Source organism: Phaenicophaeus curvirostris, chromosome 10 (assembly GCF_032191515.1).
Source record: "Phaenicophaeus curvirostris isolate KB17595 chromosome 10, BPBGC_Pcur_1.0, whole genome shotgun sequence".
NCBI lineage: Eukaryota > Metazoa > Chordata > Aves > Cuculiformes > Cuculidae > Phaenicophaeus > Phaenicophaeus curvirostris.
Window position 1 is genome coordinate 17,553,167 of NC_091401.1, and position 22,636 is coordinate 17,575,802.

General features: G+C 40.7%; 1 protein-coding gene across 1 annotated transcript; it reads right to left on the reverse strand.

Annotated features, from left to right (window-relative positions):
* On the reverse strand, nucleotides 1-22,416 carry MFN1 (mitofusin 1). The gene is made up of 17 exons (XM_069864701.1): nucleotides 22,251-22,416; nucleotides 21,137-21,272; nucleotides 19,563-19,725; nucleotides 18,815-18,939; nucleotides 17,040-17,148; nucleotides 15,133-15,240; nucleotides 14,255-14,408; nucleotides 14,057-14,124; nucleotides 9,343-9,464; nucleotides 7,748-7,874; nucleotides 7,377-7,481; nucleotides 6,299-6,401; nucleotides 5,141-5,370; nucleotides 4,494-4,649; nucleotides 3,771-3,967; nucleotides 2,380-2,514; nucleotides 1-1,567 (listed from the first exon to the last, which is right to left on the reverse strand). Exons 1-17 carry the CDS (start codon nucleotides 22,363-22,365, stop codon nucleotides 1,498-1,500), a joined length of 2,223 nt encoding a protein of 740 aa, XP_069720802.1. The 5' UTR covers nucleotides 22,366-22,416; the 3' UTR covers nucleotides 1-1,497.
* Between the last annotated feature and the right edge of the window lie 220 nt (nucleotides 22,417-22,636).

Below are 22,636 nucleotides of genomic sequence, written 5' to 3' on the forward strand. Positions count from 1 at the left end.
AAAGGGGGAGTATTTTTTTTAATAAATAACTGTAGAACACATGCATGGAAAGTTTTATCTTGATACAACATCCACGAAAATGCTCCCGCAGGAGAGCGTCAATACAGACCTGTAACCTCACACACAAGGCCGGGCTGTTAACCTGCATTGGTAGCTGTTTCCCGTACAAACCTCAACACCGTTAACAAAGTTCCAAGAGAGCCAGGCCGAGGCTGGCACAGTCAGAAACAAACACCAGAATACTCTGTGGTGACAAGTGTTCTTCCTTTGTCTTCAAATAATTAACCGCCTCTAGCATTAGATTTTACATGTTTCCTTAAGACAGTAGCCCTTGTTTACTGTTGGAAGATTTCATTTAGTCATGTTAACACTTCGATAAAAATATATAAATATTCTGAAAAGGCTTTTATTTTTAAAATAAGTTATTTTTTAAAAGTCTAGGTAGAAAAAAAAACAGGTGTTAAATGACTGCAGATGGCAACAGCAAAAAAAATGTTCTAAGAGAGGCTTTGCCTTGCTGGAGATGCACACAGAGCTGCCGCAGCTGCCCTAAGCCTTCCCAGGAGGAGACCTGTTCTACAGAAGGTATCAGGGACTGCTCAGGACAGCACCTGAGTAAAACCAGTCAACCCCAGCCTCTCCTGGCCCTGCAGATCCAGCAGCAGGAGCTCAAGGTCAAGCCCGACACCCTGAGCTTCCCCACCCAACACCTACACGTGAGTCAAGTCAAGCCCGTCTACACAGCAAACTCCCCTGTGCCTGGATGCAGGGTGGGGGCAGTGAACAACCCCTGCGGTCACCAGAGTACGGGTTCTGGCAGCGCTTGCCTGGACAAATGACCATTTCACCACTTTTGATTTTTAATTCAGCAGTGCCATCCTGGCTGGATGGGGTAGCCAGAGGGGAAACTGGAGCCTGCGGCGTTTCATCAGCGAATGCTCCACCGCTCAGTCCTCTTTCACTTCCATTTGAGGAAGAGCAACTGCTGCCCAGCACAATCTCACTTGCTTTCAAAACAGTTAAAGAGTCCCTTCCCTATCCTAGAGCTTCTGCTTCCCCTCCTTAAACACCACCCCCAGGAAGCAGCAGGAGCATCCAGCCCTGGCCAACTCCTCAGCAACTGAAAACAGGAGACAGCAGTGACTGATAAGGTCTCACCCTGCAGAAACTCCTGGATGCCAGGAAGTCAGACTTGCCCCTGCTCAACGCTACTGAAAACCAATAAGGATTTGGGTTTTTATTGTCAAGTGCCCAAAGAAATTTAGTGTTTAAAGATAACTTTTAACTCAAAATCTGCAAAACAAACATAACAGAGTGCCACAGCTCTTCAGTTCGGTTCAGCATCCGAGTCCAAAACAAGTTTTACAATTAACAAGTGTAATCAAAGTAACATTTAAAATAGAAATAATTTCATGTGACTCCACAGAGGAGAAGTGTAATCTGTAAAATTTCTACTTTGTCCTACAAAGGATCCCCAGGAAAGCGACCAGGACTGTTTCATTTACTCTTTTGAAGAAAATGCTTTGTAAAGCCATCAAGTTCATTCTCAAGGTGAATGGCTTTATTTCTGTAAAACAAACAAAAGTGGTGGATTTACTTCAGTACAGGAACATCACAAAGAAAGGAAGAGTTAACAGCAGAGCTTAACTTCGATTCCTGAAACCCACAGCACAAAGAAAACCTAAACATGTGCTCTGGCCTGAGGCTTGGCCGCTGTGAGCAGGAGGCTACCAGCTGCCTGCCACACATTTCCTTTTCCCCCAAGGGCTGTGCCAGGTGTATCTGGGATTTCCCTGGTTCCAGCCTTTCCTTTATGTGTTTAGCTTGGGAGAGGCTCTTGCAGGGCCATTCACACACGCAGTGGCCCACACGTGCTCAGCCAATTGGTCTTGAAGGCCCAAGAGCAGGCAGCAGCCAACAGCTAGGGGGTAACAACATGAAACTACAGCTGAGGCTGCTTGCTAAGTCCCTAAATCACCAACTGCTGGAAGTTTCTCTTCTGTAAACGCCAGCTACTGGTGCTAAAAGAAAAACAACGTGGCAGTGACTGACTCAACACAGTAGAGCTGCTCTCCTGTTCTGCAGGGAGGGTTTGGGGGCGGGGGGGTCCACCCTAATTTACCTACAGAAGATCAACAGTCTTGAGAAAGCCTCTCCCATGTAATAAGGGAGACAAAGGTAAAAAGCTACAAAAGAATATTTTTGGAGCTTTGTTTATTCACCCAGGTAGAAGGATTCATATATTTAACCCGGCTGGAGCTGCTCAGTTACACGCGATACAGGCATTGCCGCACACCCTTCTGCACCTCTGCCTGCCTCATTTCCACAAGCGCGAGCACCACTCTCACCGAGTTCGCAGGGCTAGGAATTGGCTCCTACCTTAGCTCCCTGGAGTTGCTCTGTATGTTCTCCAGCTGATCTATCTCTTTGGAAAGCCTAGCAATTTCTTTTTCCAGGTTTTTCTGGGTAATATCCACCTGCTGACAGAGCCGGGCAAAGGTAGTGGCCATTTCCCTAAAGGGAAAACAAGTTTGTAACCGTGATTTACAGAAAAAAAAAAAAAGAAAGAAAACCACATAAATCCCACAGCATCGCAGTGCGCAGCAAAACCCAGCAATCAAACTCTCCAGCTGTTAAGCTATTACAGACTAGCAGAAAGCAGGAGAATCTCACAATTTTTAATTAAAAAAAAGAAACCTTAAGCACACAAAATGCGCTCCAGTCTATGTCAATGCTGTCTGGCAGTTTTTGACTGTGCAGCAGCAGGTACCCGGCTGAGATGAGGGCTCTGGCGTCAACACGTGCTGAAGCAGCCGAGTGCCCCCTGTGCCTCGCTAAGCGCCCTGCGCACGGGAACATGAGCCTTTTGCGGGGTGAGGAGCGCCCCAGGCTGGCTGAGGCACCCAAGCCTTGTTGCTGCCTCAGCCACGTGCTCCCAACCCGAGCTTCAAGACTCATCCCTGCACACAAGAGAAAAAAAAACCCCGTTACCACCCTGGGCCAGCAACCAGGCTCTCCCACAGGAGAGGAGGAGATCTCTCCTCTCTACTTCACCTCACTGGAGCACTGGTTTGAGTCCAGCTCTTCCATGTCCTCACAGAGACACACAGCTGCTGGACACAGGGACGATTCTCTTTCCTCTGCTGAAGCTTTGTATTAGTAAAGTATTCCCTGGGCTACACAGGAGAGGTGTTCTGCACCCTGCTGGTTAGAGGTCTCATTTAGCAGGCCTAATTTTCTGAAATAATAATTTAATCAGAACAAACTGTTTCAACATGAAGGGCTGTGGGAGACAATCACCCAGACATTACTTTGCAAAGACAGGTGAAAAAGTATTTGGGAAAGAGACACACAAGAAGGAACAGTTCACAAAAGCTCCTTAGTTTCTCTTCTGCAGTGCAGAAGAGCCAGGACTGGCCGCTTAGGACTGTCCCTTACTTATCACTGGGCCCTTAGTGACCGGGACCAACTCACAGCTTCCTAAAGGCAGAGCGGTTCAGCCTCCACTACAACGGGGCCAACTCCCACCTTTATAGTGAGGTGCTGGACAAAGACAGGCTACAACTTAAGAACAATTCTCACACACACAGATGTACGTATTGGCCTTTGTAGGTGACAATTCAATCTCTTTTAAGACTCCCTCACAACAAATGCCACGCGACACTAAAGCTGCCGTGCCACGCGCTGCACAGCCAGGCCCCACTCCCAGGACACCACAGGACGGTACCGACACGCATCCTAGTGCAGGGAAACACCAGGGTGACACTTACTGTTGCACCTGATGGCTGCAATTAGCACTGGTAAGACTGACGATCATCTGCAGCTTTTCAGTAGCATAGTTTACAAACTGCTGTTTGAAGGCTCTCTCTTTTGCTCTAGTGGTCCAAGTCAGCCTCTCATAGAGATATAACAACCCATACATACTTAAGGACAGAGAGATGAGTTTCCAGCCTACTGTTCTCCAAATCTGAAAAAGAGGATTCTTCATTAGCTTTTGTAAGTTCTCCTACAGAATAAAAATCTAATTCCACCCGCTTTAATCATCTTCATGGCCTTTCCACCAGATTAGTTGAAGAAAATATGTTATTTCCATATTATTATTGCAGAGCAACACAGCCGTATTCAAATGAGCTGGCAGCCCAGTGACACGGAGAACACACAGGTTACAGAAGCCTCATTGCTTTTTCACATAGGGGGTAGGAGAAAGTAAAGCTCCCAATAAATCCAAATTGAATGAAGGACCATCAAATCATCCCTTAATTCAGAAACTGAACACAGACACGTGGCATAGAGAATACAACCAACTACCCTCAGAGCAATTAGATTAATTGTCTCACTACAAACTGATAGCGGGTAGCCAGCGTATTACACGCGCTCCTCTAGCCCAGGGTTAGTAAGCCCATTACACGCTTCATGTTGCACCCCGAATAGGAAAGACCCACTTAATCTTTGCCATCCCTTCCAGTACAGTGCATGTTGCTAATACTACTTGCCACTCCGCCAACAACGATGATGCTCATAGAGGTCCGTGATGTCAGTGAAGCTAAACTCATTACCAAAGGAACCATAAAATCATCGTGCGAGGTGCTCTCCGGAGTTATGGCAGGAAGGCTGGCAGCAGATGGGGTGGTAGCTAAAGGACGAGGGATCTAGAAGAGTGAATATGGCAGCCTGAGTAAAAAGCATTAAGGAACTACACAGCATTTATTTTCATATATTCAGGGTTTGATTTACTTAAAGGAAACTCTTCAGCATGGAAATCTGAACAATGCTCCTGGTAAGCACTGGAGGTTCTGACAGTTCGTTGATCAACAGGGAACTGGGCTAGAAGAAGGGTTCTGTGTAGGACGTAAGGATCAAAAAGTTACAAACAAAAAGGTTACCCAAAGGATTCAAATCCAAAGGAAACCAAGACACAGATAACGCCTGCAGATAGTTTAGGAAAGGATTTTCTTTTCCATTCTAACCCTGAATATAATCCAATAAAAACAACCCTCACGAAAAATAATTCACACAGAGGGATGAGGTAAAGTAGCAGCAAGCATGTAAACAGCAGAGGCACATACAGCAAAACTCAATACATTCCCATGAAGATAAAACAAGGCGCTTAAAATGTCACCCTTATCTCTGGAGCACTCACTTGTAAGTTTGGATCTGCTAGCCCAAACAGCACTCGCTGAGCTTGTTTAGGACCCAAGAAACGGTTTACGAGTGAAGTCCATCCCAAGGAAAAGCGGAACATTATATCCTCCTGAAAATCCGCACACAGGCTGTGACAGTTTAGATCATAGCTAAGATCAAATTTCCTGCATGGAATTAGCAAGTGGAGCTGATCGTGGGCACCAGAAGGCAACAATGGTTTCAGATTTTCTAGAAATGAAACAGAACAGTAAGTTAACACTAAAAGTTAATTGTTTATGGCATATTTACAAGTAGCAACCCTGCACTGCTCAGCAGCTTTGTGAACTAAAATAATCTGAACTGATCAATTCTTTTATTTATTTACTTGTAAGTATTGATCAGAGAATTTACTGCTCTCAAAAGAAAAAAACAGGCACACAAAATCAATTCAGAGCAAAAGCATTGCTGGAAAAAATGGTCAAATAAACTAAACACCTCTACGAATGGTCAAAAGACAGGGATGGACTAAGAAAAAAGTTGGTCTGTCCTGCATTTCCCTGGTGCCATACAGAAAAAGGCAACATTAGTGCAAAGGTAACAGAAGGCTTCATGTAATTCCATTATCTTCCTCCAAATCATTTATTATCCCATCAGATGAGAGCAATGTGGATATGCAATAAAGTTACACAGCACACAAATACTTCGTTTAAGTATCCTGGTTTGCACTCAGAATCTGGAGAGACTGAAGGAGAGGATTATACTGCAGAAACATTAGCTACCAATTAGTGTACTTCATATATCTGTTATGGAAGCCAAAAGTTTAAATGGGTTTATAAAAGATTAGACAAGTTCCCAGAGGACAGGTCCATTACTGCTTGCTTAAGCCACTAATCCAGACACAGCATCCTAGCTCAGAAGTCGCTAAGTTGGGGATGGATCACTATATTTACCCGGGTGCATTATTCTTCTCCCTAAGCATCTGTTACTGCTTAATATCCGAGACAGACTACAAAGCTGAACACACACTCAGTCTTGATCTAAAATGTTTTTTTCTTTATCATTTTATAGCGTTGGCATTAAATCACAATCAGAAAGAAAGTTATTTTAAAAGGTGGTTAGTTTCTTAAATTATTTTCCTCAAAACAGAAGTCTTAACATTCCTCCTCCCTGCTCTTACCAATCATCTCCTGCTGCGACTGATGCATCGACTCATTGACTTCGCTGGAGCAACGGTCAGCCAGGTTCCTTCCCAAACCATCTTCTATATGTTTGTTCAGTTCCTGAAGTTTTATAAAGAATATATGCTCATCCATTTATATTTAGCTGATCAATTGCATTATACAGATCAATGTTAAACACTAAGCACTGTTATTTACAGTGGGAAGAAAAGAATGTTACCATGGAAATACCATGCTTTTAAATTGCATGCAGTGACTGAAAACCTAATCAAAGTGAAAGATTGCTGTACGACTGTAACCATTAAAAGGCATATAGAAAAGTCTGTATTTTCAATAAACTGTGACACTGAAAAGCATGCCACTACCCTAGTGCCCTTTATTGTCATCATTTGATGGGAGCCAATTCCATTGCTCTGCACAAAGATCAACTGACCCCATCAAGTCCCACGGAGTTGTGCTCTGGACACTGCAGAGCCAGGATGGCAGAGACTGTCCAGAAAATGCAGCATGCTCAGCTGATCAATGAGGCTGAAACCGGTGAGAGTTGCAGCAGCCTGTCAGTAGCAGCAGCAGAGTCTGAGCATACAAGGCAAACTCTTACAGGTGCACAAGCCTTTAAAATACTAAGTTTGAGGAGGAATTTACAGAAGTTCAATAAAAATTGCCTTTTCTCTTTAAAAATAAAAATCAAAAAACCCACCATAAAGTGTTTGGTAGCTGCAAGGTCATTTTATTGTTGGATCTACTTCATTTTAGGAGCAGTGAAAAGTTGTTATGCAAGGTCTTTATTTCATAGAAGTGGAGACTACAAATCAGGATGTGAGTACATTACAAAGTCTCAGTAACTGCTCTAGTAAAAAGACGGTTGAAACAAAGACTGATTTCTTTCTAAAACTAAAGCAGAAAATATTTTCAACCTCTTCCAGTTTTAGGTAGACAGACACAGGCATGTCAGAAAGTAATAACCTTGCAATATTTGAAGTGTCACATAAAATGCTACACAAATTATAAAAATAGCAAAGTAGAAATTAAAGGGAAGACAAAGAACCTGGCTTCAAATCATGCAAAAAAACTTACTGTCTTGTAGTGCTTCAATACTTGAGGCGAAGGGTGAAAATCTGAATAGAATTCATCAACTAAAACTGAAAGTCGGCAAATCTCATCAGTCATGGCAGAGGAAACCTGGAAGAATCCAGTAAATACATGAGATGTTTCTCCCACCTTTTCCAGCAGGAGCGAAGATAGACCACTGCAGTAACTGATTCAGAAATGATGCAATTACCTGACAGTCAGGAAGGGGTGCCAGTTCGATTATTTTTTTATATTGGAGAAGGAACATAGTAGCCACCCCAAAGGTACTTCATACAGTGGGTGGGCACCGGAAGGAGCTGCCTTACAGAAGAGACAGCACTTGGCTCTGGGGGATTTTTCACACTGCTATTACTTACTTTATTTTCTACTTCCTCAGTAACACGTTTGATTTTTTCCTTAGTATCTTCCGTCAAAATGTTCAGCTGATTTCGAACAAAGTCCAGTCTATCCTTCTGGTCTTCTCGCTCCTCCATTGAATGGACTCTAACACAGCAGAAGGGAAATGACCATCACCAGCAGGTATTCTCCAAGTAATAGAACAAGCTCTGTAATCAGGCACAGACCACCTAGCTGACTGTCTGCTGAGCACCCAAGAAGAATCCACAGTGACACTGGCTGAACAAAGCAGAGGCACTGCTTCAGAGTAACTACAATATATATATTAAATTTACAGGCATGTTTAAAGGCTGCACTGATCAACCAAACATCTTAAATTACTGGGTGTTGATATATTTACCAAAATAGCATTTGGAGTTTGAATCGCTACCATTGTACATAATTACAACTGAGAAAGGCAGGGAGAATCAGGGGCTTTTAATGCTTACGTGTATTCCGATTTAAAAAATTAAAAAAAGACAAAGGATAAATCAAACTGTCCTAGTGCTGCTCACCAGCACCACTCAACTACCCCTTAAAAGCAACACGAGTCTGATGACTCTGCAAAGCAAAAGGGAGGCAGCAGAAACCAACCTTGTCATAAAAAACCCTGCAGAAGTCCTTGACCTATCATTTAAGTAAAAATTGCTTAAAATCTAGAGCAGCTGCATCTTGAAGGGCCAGCAGAAACATCAAACAGCAATTCAGACTAAGCAGGGTCACTACTGGCAGGCTGACTGACAAAGAAATAGAGTATCAGAATATTTTCAAACACCTCACAGCATGTTTTCATAGGATCTGACCAGGTGAGGCAAGGTAGCATGTAAACACGCAGTTTGTAAAACCTGACCTACTCAGGAAGATGAGTGTGTCTGACAGGCACAGCGGAGTCTGCGGAAACACACAGACAGGAGCTGGATGGAAAGGATCAAACAGGACAGCAAGTTCACCGTGTACAGGAGAGACAACAGCTAGCAACAAAAGTGAGGAAAAAACCTCATACATACGCAAACCTCCAAGAACATATGAAACTATCAGAGTAGATGACCTGCTATCATTAGCACTGAAAGGACTACATAAGCAAAGAGAGGATAAAGATTTTTAAGGATACAATCTGGAATGGGCTGGAGGCCAAGCCTCTATTAGCTTGGGCTCCTCTCATCCCCTACAGTATTCCAATCACTTGGAAATTAAAGCTCATCCTCTCATTTATTTTCTCAGGCCCAAATATCACTTCTGCAATGCTGAATGCAGCTAGAAAAACTTAAAATTTCAAACAGTTTTGAAAAAAAAAAAATAACCAAAAGCTCCCTGACTGCCTTTGTAATGGTAAATCGGTAAAGGAGAGTAACAAAATAAACCAAGATCCCTATACAGAACTTACACACCAAGGACAATGTCGAGTAGTGCGAGTGAATAGCAGCAAGACTGACACACCAGAGAAATTCTCTATTTCTTACCAAGTGAGAAAAGTGAATTTTTACATCTCTAATGGCCCAAGAAAATCATCAGCATAGAAATGACTCCTCAGAGGACCTGGATAAACCAAAGCCAACCAGCCCTCCAGCCAACCTACCTTTTCTCAGCTGCTGCTATGTTTATGTCGTCCATAATGTTTTTCACAGTATCTATTATCTGTTTAGCTCTGATAGTGTGCTGTTCAAACTTGGTTTTCACGGCTGACTGCGAGATACACTCCTGCGAGGGGCCCAAGCCACAACACATTACTGCAATTCCATGCCAACACATTCAGGAATTTCACTGTCAGGAAGCATATGCTGCTAATTTTACTATGAATTTAAACCCATTGGAAATAAAAAGGGAGAAAGTATAGAAATTAAAAGACAACAGAACTGAAATCTCAAATGAATCTACAGCAGCAAATCAGTACCTTCATGTTCATTCACAGTAATGTGCATAGGTTTTGTATTCTTCTAAAACAAATTAATAAAGAAAAAAGAAAACTCCAATGAATACATAAAATTAATCTAGCTCTTCAGAAAAATTTCCAAGCTACCTCTTTGGAATTATAAATGTCTAAAATGAATTCTGGCAATATTTCCCAGCTTTTGGGTTTTCAGGTGTAATAAATATTCTTAGTTTCAAGAACCAGTTCTGTCAGAAAATTTGATATGCTCATGTCAATAGTCACCATCCAGGAACAAAATATACAATTAAAAATAAGAAATAAGGATTCTCTCATAGGATTTAAAAGTTGTTAAATAGTCCTTAACATATTAGCTTATTTGCAGATTATTGAAGTGTTAAATGAATGAGAATGCTCTAAAGATACAACTTCTAATCCATCTTTAATAACATACAGTGATTCAGAAAATACAGGACACTGATTGAAGCGAAATACAAGTGTTCAACTTGGACAAATGCAAATCAAGTGTGATAAGCCAGAAATAAAGACTTCCAATTTTTCTCAGGCAACAGCACATCCTGAGTTACGTAGCCAATTAAACATTACTGGAGCTCAATCTGCATTAAACCCCCACAAAACAGCAACATCTTCTGTGCTTGAGGGGAAGGAAGCAAGCAGCTGGTTTCTTTATAACAGATTCTATGGGGTTTTTAAATTGTTCTCAATCTATGGATGCATCTTTCACAAGACACACAGGTCTAGGTTGCTTTTAAAAGACTTGCTTACGACCTTAGCATGTGTAATAACAAATTTCAGCTATCTGAAAATAATAGAACAAAACAAAATAATATGGATAAAATACATTCGCTGTTCCTCGATGAAGCAGATCTAGAAATCAGCAATGAAAAGCCAGAGTTTCTAAATATCAGCACATTGTAAGAGCTAGACTAGACACAGAGGAAAGAGTCTTCCCAATATTAGTACGTGGTGGAGAAAAGGATGACAGTCACTCACAACACAATCAGAAAATCCAAGTTAGAGCACTAGGAAAAACACAAAGGTTAGTTAAATGACCGAGAAAGGTAAGAGGGGGACAGCAGCAGTTTTGCTGTTAGCCTGCAAGTATTTATAGAGGCACAGAGAAAAGCTGTTCTAACACTGTAAACCAAACCAGTTACCTTCCGGCCCACTTCCAGTATAACAAGACAGTCTTTAGGCGCACAGCTTCTTACACCCCCGTGCCATGTCAGAGAACGGCTCCGCAGTAGCATACTAATTCGGGCTGTGTTATTCACTCCAATTTACAGCCAGAATTACTATTCTGCCCTGTCTCTCCCCTCCACACACAATTTCCAGTTTTTTGAAGAAACTTGGAAAAACCACAGGCTGAAGCCTAGAGGGGTTCAGTTTCATGTAGAACATCCACTGACTACTGCACACAAAACACTGTGCAAGCACTTCTCTGTCATTTCAGTAAGGCATTTCTATATATCTCATTGTAAAATTTCAGAAGACAGATACACAGACTACTTTCTGTTATTCCACAGTATAAAAATTCAGAATTGACCAACTAATTCAACTTGCAGGTCATTTAAGATTGTTTATCTTCTTTCTTTGTCATAATACAGCTGAATAAACACTAACATCACTTTTTAAAGCTATTACATGAATCTCTAGAACCCTAATTTCATCACTGCTTACGAATGTTTCTAGTAACATCTAGACCAGTTTTTCTTTTAATAACTTTAACCACCCTGTGCTTTGCAGAAGAACATGTTAAATCTATTTTTTTTAATGCCTTTTGCTCTCACACAAAAGTCCATGTAAGTGTAGCTACATACCTTTAAAAAAAATGAGCCAAATTTTTCCCATATCCCAACAAACTAGCACTGATGAATTGCTTCTTGATTTTTATTTTTTTTTAAGATTCCAGCTATACTGAGCTTGTATCAGTCCTAGGATGAACAGACTTTCCTATCAGGGAACTGATACTAAAATCAGGAATGTGGAAGTACTGGCAAAGTAACAGTTCCTCTTCTCAGCCCACACGGAAAAGAAGAACCCTTCCAATTTCAGGGAAGACAAAAACAGTGTGAAAGAATCCAGAGCAGCAAAACCAGCAGATATAGTCAGTGGAAACATGGAACGTGTGGACAGGTTTATAAATGGGGGGATGGGATAGCTTAGAGACGTGAACTGGGTAACAAGAGTTTAAGAGGCGTTTGGGAAGTCTGAGCAGGGCACCTGAGCAGGTAGAAGGAGATAAAGGCAAGATCAGACAAACTGAAGCAGAGAAGGGGTCAGTGTTTGACAAGGACAGACAGAAGCATTTGTGCTCTCATCCCTTCCCTTCCACAGTTGGAGTGTAATCCAAGAGTCCTGGGATTTGCAGCTTTTCTGTCAGGAAACAGTAAATGCAAAGTGCTTCAGCCAGAAGTGCTTCGGGTACTCAGGGTTAAACAGCATCTGAATTTGCTCTAGCAGTGCATAAAGCATGGCATCAAGGAGGATTTCAGTCCCAGACTGAACACAGAAAATCCTACCTGATGTACAATATTCTTCACCAATAGATAGACTGATATAGCAGCTCAAGTGACAGTAATTTGAGTATAAGGTCTGAAGATTTCAGACCCGGTGAAACACTTAAGTATCAACCTTGCTTCAAAATCAAATACAACGCCATTATAACTTTGGAAATTGACTACAAAGCCTGCATGTGCTGAAATATCAGACACTCAAAATTTAAATTGCTTTGGCAATCTTAATTTAGCACATGTAGTCATGCTTTTTAAGTGATGTGATCACACTCCTTTTCTAAGCGATTCATTGTGATTTCAGGATGAAATATGGCCAAGCAGGGAAAAAGATTACAGTCCTCACAGAACCCACGCTTCCTGTTGAGATCAGAAGGTGTGAATGAAACAGATAAAGTGAAAGAAGAAAAAAGTTGTTTTAAGGCCCTTGCCTCTGCCAAAGAAACTTGTTATGATTGTGACCTTGTGATGGATGCTTCTCATTTTGGTGTCCAACTTGAGACAGCGACACCTGATTTATAGATGTGCTGAGCACTCACAATATCACATAATTTACTAAATCATGTGGCCATCTCAATCTTGAAATGTCCTAAGTGTTGAGTGCTTAACTATAAGATATTGTCAAAAAAGCTTTGGATACAGCACGTGGCAGAATACATTAAAGAACAATAATTGATTTAGAAGCTTTCTTTCCACTTTTCCTACTGCTTGAAATTTTTCTACTGCAATTCAAAGGACAAAAATTACAAACAAAACCTCATGTTTAGCTATAGCTAGTGACGCAAACGACATTTCATGCCTCAGACTCAGGCCCTGCCAGTACTCTGAATCCATTGATCCAGAAACTCTGTCATCTATTGTAGAAGTGTGGATAAAGACTAAATTTAAAGTTTAGGCTACGATTTTTTTGCTTTTACAAGACAGAAACAAGCTGTTATTTTAACTTTTTTTGATATATGCAAATCATCACATAACTCGGTTTTGCTAAGGTCAAATGGGCTTGATAGTAATAAGAGAAGAAATACTTCCCAGAAGTTTTGTTGTTTTTTTTTTTTCTCTTAAATGCACCAAACAAGGAATTACCGGCTCAGGCACACAAGAGCCATCTTCAGCATTTGCTGTATATAAACTACAGTCACATAATTCAGGCTCATGTTGCATGAGATATGCCAGTACATATCACACAATACCATCAACGCATATCCAAAATGCCTCCTCAAGATATCCACAAATGGCTTTAATTAATTAGTTATCAAATTCAGTGGATCCTATCTCAAAGAAATAATTCAATTGTCTAGCCAGGCCTAGTTCTGAAGAAACTGCAAACTCCAACTATGAATATAGGTAAACTGAAGGTGAAGGATAGACTCTGTACAGCAAGAAGGATGCAAAAATAGCATTAGTGTTCAGAATATCAGAGCTAATAGGCAGCTAATAGTGATAATCTCAAAACTCTGGCTTTAAAAATGCAAGTAAATATTTAGATTTACATTGGTGAAACAGGATTTCTTACTACAGCTACAACTACAGAGCAAAATTAGTATACAGCAAATATTTCACCAGCTCAAGGTTGTAAATGATACTTTCTAAGAGAATAGTCTTTTTTTTTATATAGACCATATAGGTATTGAGATTTCAAAATATGAGCTAAAAGTCCAGTTTTAGTCCCTTCTCTCACTGAACAATACTTATTTCTAACAGGCATCTAATCATCAAAGTGAGAACAGATGAAGAGAGACCACAGATAAGGCAAAAACGTCACGTGGTTTGACTCCCTTGCACCCCTCCACTTGTTAATACTGGTTACGTTCAGTAAAATTAAGCTTGGCATAAGGAAAAGCTACCTTTGCATTAAAAAGCAAGCAGTCTAAAAAGCCCATCATAAATACCTCAAATATCTGCTCAAAATGTTGAAATTCTTGGAATCTTGCTTGAAATCCTTCAGCAAGTGCTTCACCTGTGAAACACAACGGACCGTAAGGGAGAGAGCAATTCCTCACAGCAGTGACAGCATCTTAAATATTTAATTTTTACCACATTTCATGATATTTTTCTGTATTTCAGGAAAAGCAAGAGTTCCTACACACCACCCTCGGGCATTCCTTGGGCCTTCTGCCTCCTAGCACTCAGAACTTCTTTTGCTGAAACAAAAAAGATGCGATTCCTTGCTTCTACAGGATCAATAACTTTGAGCTCATCAACTAGAAACGTCAGGCAGCGCTCCATGTGCTGCCTGCGCACCTACGGAAAAGGTAAAAAGTTCATGAGAAAAAAGAACAAAAATTGAACAGTCATCAGATCACAACATCAGAGTCAGAAACAGATGCTGAACAACCCTTTAGGCAGCCAATGCCTTCTAATCCTGCCCATGCATGCAGCAGCTGTTTTTAACCATCTGAACAGCCCCAGACAAATCACACTTTCTTCTTCTACTGTCTGTATTTATGCAAGTCAGATATGTCTGTCAGTTACTGGGGTAACCCTTTCATCCCTCATTTACAGAGAAATAGGTATCACTGCAAGCCAGCTGCCATTGGGAAGATTCAAAGAGCACACTGAACTGTCCCATCTAACACTGTACGGTGTCAGCTACTTTATCTATGTATACGTGTATAACCTGTAGCCTCAGGCTGCTTTACCATTACAGGAATAAAATGTACTGCAAAGAAGATTAAAAATAAATGGAGGGAAAAGGTTCTAAACAAGCCTCCCATTGCATTACCTGCTTGCATATATTGTAGTTTGAATTGCAGGCTGCTTTTTGCTCTCAACAAGAAACAAGTTATTTCCATTTTCTGACCAAATAACTTATCCTTTTAACAATAATATGAAAACACCATCTTTGTCTTAATAACTGCATTAACTAGGCAATTTAGTATGCTTTTACGAATGTACAGGCCTTTTCTTTGCATATATACACATATTTTAAAAAATCAACCCAAATAAAAGCCATCAAATCACTCACATCTTCCATATATTCTGGTTCTGATGCAGAGGCATCCCATCTATTATTCAAGATGAAGATGTTTGGCTTGGAAAGTCGTTCGTTCACTTTATGGAAGAAATGTTTTTCCTAAGAATCAAAGCACAAACAGAAAACTCTCCAGACATCCAAAACAGTCAAGCATTCTTCTGTAACAAATTCTGAAGTTAAACTTCTTTAGAAGTTTTCTGTTAAAAAGAATTCATTAGTGCCAAAACCCACTCATACACAACACAAAAAAGCTTATGACGATTCACTAGTCATTAAATGACTTAAAACTGATGCCAATGTTAAGCCAAAGTCACTGCATGCTTCTCTAAGAAAACCTCCAAAACAAATAATTTAGAAAACACTGAGGCAGAAATCTATTTTTCCACAAAGCTAGCATATCATTCACTGTCTTTTTTTTTTCCCCTCCTCCTATCACTCCTACTATTTCAAAACTTCATCTTCTTTGATCCTCCTAACCCTCTATTAAATTTACCTTCAATTGTGACACTCAAAATATTGTTGCGGAAGAGAGGAAGGAAAAATAAACAGACAGACAGTATCTGCTAATTTCATTTTTTAAGATGCTTGTTTAAAACTATGAAGTCTTCCTTAGTTGAACTACCAAGATGTTCCTGTTCACCCTGCCATATCTGGTTTCTGTATCCAGAACCTGTATGGTAAGAGGTAAAAACAATGCCTAAGGAGGATGAGAGACAGTTATAATATGCTTTACCTGAAGGATAAACTTGTGCAAATGAAGAAATAAATTACCATTAGCCTCAATGCAAAGCAAAATACAAGTGCTTTAAAGCAGTTACATAATTGTTAAGGACAACTTCATTTGTGTCTATCAGGCTGAAAACATTAAAAAAGAGTAAGAGAGCTGCTTACCGACCCAAAGCCTCAATCACAGCCAAGACCTACTTCCTTCCCCTCTAATATACACCCAGGACACTGGTTATTTCCAGACTCTAATAATTACAAGGTGCTCAGCGTTAAGTGAGGATTTATAGGCATGGCAACCAAAAAAACTCAGCAAGACTGTAATGCTTAAAACAAATTGCAAGATTAACCTATTTCTATTTAGCAGCTTTCAGCCATGTCCAATAAGGAACAAAGATTGGCCTAAAAGCAGAGCAGCACTTCTGTGGCTGGGATTTAAGGAAAGAACAAATACAAAATTTACAGGATCTTCCGGTAGACATACAGCTTATTCGTCTCTTCTGCATATTTACTATCTCAGCAAGATTGGTTTTAACAATTAATTTCTTCAGAGCGATTGAGAGAACCAAGTCAAATTTGGCCTTCCCTCTGTTACTTTACTAAACCAAACTGAAATCTGGCATGCAGGTCCTTATCATTTCCATGTTTCTATACAGTAATGAGGTGTTCTCTAAAACCCAATCTTTTTTTCTTCTTCCTTTTTCTCAATTAAAAAACCCAAACCAATTATGGCATGCACACATTGCAACCAACTTCTAGATTCCCTCAATACTAAAAACCAAAAAGCATGCTTCTTGTGAGGTACTGGAGAGAAGATAAAGCCATAGTTGTGCCAAATCTCCTCTCTGGCTTGAATGCTTCCAGGATCATCTTCCTTTTCCTTTTAATTCACATCTCTTTTGTATCTGAGTCTTTGTGGCTTCTGTTCAGAAGATGGAATGTAATGTTTTAAACACATTTTATGTTCTTCTCAGATTTCTACCAAAATATTCTAATTTGCTAGAATTCAAGGAAACACTATCTTTGTTTATTGAGTTCTTTATTATCTTAAAAATTGCCTCAATAATTAGAAAGTTCAGACAAGCTTCAGTAAAGGTCTAAGACGAGCCATTTCAGTTATGGAATTGCTGAGTATTTAAATGAAGAAGTAATGTGAGAACCATAGCATGTCGTACCGTGTTCATCAGAGTTGATTCAGAATTGGCAACCAAGACAAACACGTCAGCATCTAAGCAGAACTTGTCAATCCAGCTGTCCAGTTCTGTGGTGACATCTGTGCCAGGGCTGTTGAGAGGAAAAAACAGAAACTGGTATTTACACAGCAAAGAACTATTTGTTTTTTAGAAACTGATAAAAATAGAGTGGGATTGCCTAAGGGCCTTGTAAGAAGATACAAAGCATTATCTCTTTAGACTGATGCTTATTTCAACCTTAATGCAAATACAGCAAAAGCCAATTATCATTTCACATGTATCAGTCATTCATTCATTGGACCATTGGCTCATTCCAAAATACAGATTCTAATGAATAAACACGCGCAGTATAATTGCGAAGGGAATTGACAGGCAGTTCATCAGAAATCTAGGCAGTCTCATAAAATGGTCCTTATCCCTGTATCCCAAGTTCTAGTTTTTAGTAAAAACCAACAGTTGTTGATAAATTTTTTCCATTAATAAAGGCCTCCTTCAAAGTGCTATTAAACCTACCCACATCTTACATAGCATAAGAACTTAAAATGATGTTAAAACTTCAGCACTGTCAGTTCTAAAAATAAACAAGTAGAATATGAACATCAGGTCATGTTTGCCACACCTTGATTACTGCTGATTCAAATTTGCTGTATTTAAGAGTAAAAAGATTATTTTCTCTTTACAAGTGCCTGTTCTCTCAGACTTCATGCTGTTTTTTTTTTCTCCTTTATGTTTCACCTTCAGCAACCAAGACTCTGCAGAGTAAATCACGCCTTATATCGTACCTGTGCAAGGATCCCTCCTGGGCTTCCAGTGCACTTGTGTTAAACATATGTACCAAGGAGACAGCACAACTGTATAAGCTTAGAAGCCCAGAAGTGGATTAAACTAACCAGCTCCCTATGCCAGCTGGGCTGGCTTTCTCTGGGACTTACACAGGACCTGAGTTTGCACCCAAAAAAATAAAGACAAACTCCCAGTGACTTCAAAGCTGCAATATTAGAGATGCAACAAAAAAAAAGACTAAAATTTATCAGAATACACTCTGGATGTTACTTTGTTGGTTATGAAAAAATCATATAAATTCACTCATACTTGAGTGAATTACCCTCAAATTCAATCTATGTTGATTCACAGATTAGATATAGACCACCCAAAGTCTGAAAAAACATTACCAAGTTCCTGGCTTAGTGGCCAGGAACATGGGCATTTGACATAAACAAAGCAACAGCTTTCAGAATTCTTTAAATACACAGACTGTAGGAAATGCCAGCCCTACAGGCAGGTGCACAGAGCTAACAGTCACAATTAGATTTAGAGGTCGCCCATTACTTTGATACGTAGGCACTGCAACTCTTACCAGAAGCATTTTAAAATGAAGTCCAGATTACACTTCACATAATGAGTCTGAAGTGTTTAAAGACAGGAGGTGGGCAAAAGGTTGTTGCTACAACTATTCTATTCACACTTCCATGCTGTTCGTTTTAAAGGCAGAAGTATCCTTAGCCAAAAGCTAGTCCGTTATTCAGCTCAATCACAAGACACACACTTGGCTGTTCCAACTGTTCCAAGGCCAAAATCAGCAGGGTGATGACAGGCAGCAGTAAATGCAAGTGAACAAACTCTGCGCTCTCAAAAAGCCTTTTGATAATTTTGTAAGCTAACAACCAAAAAACAATCAATAAGTAAGCCAATCTCTTTTTTAAACATTACAGAGGCTAATTTATTTAAGAAAACATTTACCAAAACAGAAACCATACCTGTCCACTAAAACCAAATCATCTCTCAGCAGGGCACACTTTGACTTGGGCCAAAAGACGTGGACAAGGCAGCCAGCTTTCAAATCTTTATCCATGTGAAGTGCATGAGCAAGCTGATTGACTGTCTATAATGACCATAAAAAGAAGACAAACATGAATATGCACCACAAACAAGTCTGTAAACCAGTCCAATTTTGTTCTCAAGCAAAACTGGACAGGATCTATCCAGGACAGAATAAAAGAGTTCATACTTCCTCCTGGTGAATACCTGCAATTTTTTTTTATTATTATTATTTTTAAGCTTTTAGACTCACCAGCCTCTAAAGTTTAAACAAGTTGTGTCTGGAAACCCAGATATGAGTTTCTTCAGAGCCACAAACCAGTATTCTCTACAGAGCTAAACTGCCTGAGTGTCATCATGAATTTGCCTCAGTGTTTGACATATGGATGTGAGCAGTTAAATAAGCCTAGTAAGACCCAATGAGAGGCACATTCCAAATCCTTAACAAGTAATAGAACTTAATCTCAGTCCTATAAAAATAAACCATTCAGCATATGCTACAATGAGACATCATTTGTTTCTCTGAAATATCCACTAAAAATGATGAAGTCAACCATTTTAATTTGTTGGTTATTCACTCCTGAATTAAGAACTCAAAAATGCAAAATGAGTTAGCCTTATGCTAACTGGAAATCTTTTGAGAAGCAGTTATTGTGAAAAGTAGCATTAATCCTTTAAACACCATACCTTGACACTCTTTTTTTCTTCTGATCCTTCTGTCATAAGGTAAGCCTTATCTCCATCCGTCCCTTCCACACTGAGAAAGCAGTTAGTTGTATGGCCAATCCCACTGGGAAGTACCTTATCCCACAGCATCGCATTAATGACTGAACTTTTCCCACTGCTTGTTCTAGAGGAGAAGAAATAAAAACACTTCGAGCACAGCACAGCAGCATTATGCTTACCTTTGAAACAGAATGCATCCCCATTTAATTGCATCAGGTCCACACACTGCAAGCTGTTCCAGGTAACAGAGCTTTGGGCCAGTACAGTGTAGCCAGACAGAAAAGAATAGGGAGTGCAGGAAAAGTTAATCTGAAAACCAATTTCAAAAATCTTTCCTAGTACCAACATTGCCCACCCAACCAAGAAAACCAATTTTATTTGTATAACACACACTGGCCCGACAAGCCCAGCCTGTATGGGTGAGCATGCTTGATCTGGCACACCTCAGTCTGAGCAAGGAATTTGTAAAAGACACTGCTTCAACTTTGCCACACCAGAAAATGCACCTAGGATAAAAAAAATAAGCCTTATTTCAGTTTAAAGCAATAGCTAAATCACAGGACGTTGTCTCCCATCAGGTGGCAGCCTGCCCTCTCCTTTGTGCCAGCCCCATCATTCCTGTAGAAAAGAACCAATTGAAAACATGTATCACATTTTTGGCAGAATTATGCCTTTAATAATGGAACTTAGTCTTGCCCTTATTTCAGAAGAAAGAGGTAGCTAAATGAACCAAAAATCTGTCGCTTAAAAGGAACTGTTCACCAAATCAAGATTCAGCAAGAACTTGAAGCTCTCAGCAATATCTCACTAACCCTCCACCCCTCACCCACAAATATCTGCTGTGCAGCAGTATGAAGTTACATAGACTATAACTCATTTTTGAGCAGCTGCTTCTTCTAGACAAAGTTCAGTACTCGCTCTACAACAGTTTACAAATTTATTCAAAATGTCAAAGGGAGAGTTAGATTCCAGTTTTCCTGTTCTAAACTTCTGCCCTTTGCAAAAGCAACTTTTATCACACCTTGTAAACACATTCAACTTTTAACTTCTTAGCATCAATGCTAAGATATTACTGACTTCTTTATCCCAGATCCTTTTATTGTTTCTTTAAATAGCAAAACTATTTATAGCAAAGTGAAGACCACTGTTGTATGCAGGATTTTTATAAATACAACATGAAGATCCCTATTCCAGAAAAACTATGTAACAACACTGTTACTGTTATCCCTTATAATCATCACATAGATCTATCAAGCTAATTATACATCGAACAAGGCCAGTGTCTCTAACTGCCTACTTTCTATCAGGTGCTGATAACATGGAAAAATAAAACTGGTCAAGCTTAGTTTTTCAGTACTTGTGATCAAACACAAACAAAAATTCCTAACAGCCCAGCAAAACAAAGATACTACACAAACAAAACCACCACGTTAAAAAAAAGAAAAAACACTGCATTTACAATAGAAATACAGATACTAAGCCCTGCAACAGAAAAATAAAAGATCAAATTAAGTTCTGATAATGCCATTTATTACCTGCCGAAAAATGCTACTTTCATATGTCTCCGTGAAAGCACCTCACCAATGACTGCTAACTTCTTTTTATACGCCTCTATTTTTGCGAGTTCATCTTCTGTTGCTATATGTTCAAGGTCTGGGTTCCTGTATGTTGCTATACATAGAGAAAGAACAACATAAAAGCAATCACATACATAATACACACACCAGGATGCAAGATATAGGTAACCACTACTCTACATGCCAAAAAAGATCTGTGTAAATTTTAATTAAAAAGCAGTAAGTAAACAAAACAAACAAACAGCCCCTGTCATTTCATAGCTCCACCACAAGCACTTGTGAAATCATGATATAAATCACTGCAGATCAATCAACAGTCTAACTGCTGCATTTATAATCTATTATCACTTAAGCAGAAGAAAAAAATTCAGAATTTGCAAAACCCTCTTCCCCAAGCCTGTGGACACAGCCTGCTCTGTGGATGCGCCCCGCTCTCTGTGACACCTGCCTCCTTCAGAAAGGAAGGACAGGATCTCTTGGGTACAGCTGCTAGGCTGGGCTGTCTACTGTTCACTGGGGAGATGAGCAGCCAGCTTCTTGCGGGAACACACGTCCCCACACCCCTAAAACTTGAGTGTCAGCATTTTTTTTTGCATTACCTCATGTTTATTTAGTTTCCTAATGAATAATGGGAAAACCTGTTTGTCCTTTCTTCTACAAAAAAGAAACCACAACAGTATAAACACTAGAGGTTAAGCTTTTACCCTCATGGAAAGGAGGTCAGGCTACCAGCCCAAGTGATGCAACCAGCATTTCACACGTCTCACCATCCCAGGCATTCCTACTAGCCTGAGCTGAAAAAATTCACGTCAGACTAAAAAGGTGACTCTGAATACACACAGAACCAATGAACCACAGAATCATTAAGGTTGGAAAAGACCATCCAGCCCAACTGTCAACCCAACACCACCGTCCCTACTAAAGCATGTCACAAAGTGCATGTCTACATGGGTCCTGCTCCTTCAGAGGAGACTCCATAAGCAGCAGCACGGCGATGGACGGCGTAAGGACGCCGTGAAGCTCTCAAACACCCTCAAAAAGCAAGGGACGAGGCTTTAAGACAAACGCCAACCTTCCACAAAGGCTGCGCCCTCAGAGACATAGTCCAGCAGCTGGTCGAAGATGGCAGTGATTGTCTTCTTGGCCAGCACGAAGTGCTTCAGCGGGGAGGCGGCGGCTTCTGCCATCGCAGCCGCAAGCAAAGTTACGAGCAGTGACCGAAGCTCTCGATCCACACGCGCCCCGCACCGACAGAGCTCGGGACAGGTTCAAACCGCCTCGGCGAGGCCCGCCCCGGGCGGACGAGCCGTTCTCCCCGCCGAAGGCGCCTCCCCGGTGCTCGGAGGCCGCCGCGGGAGGAGGGGACGGCTCGGCCCCGAGGTCACTCCCAGAGCCCCGGCCCGGCGCCCCCCGGCAGCCCCCGCCTCCGGCCCCGCCGCCCGCTCCCGAGCCGCCGCC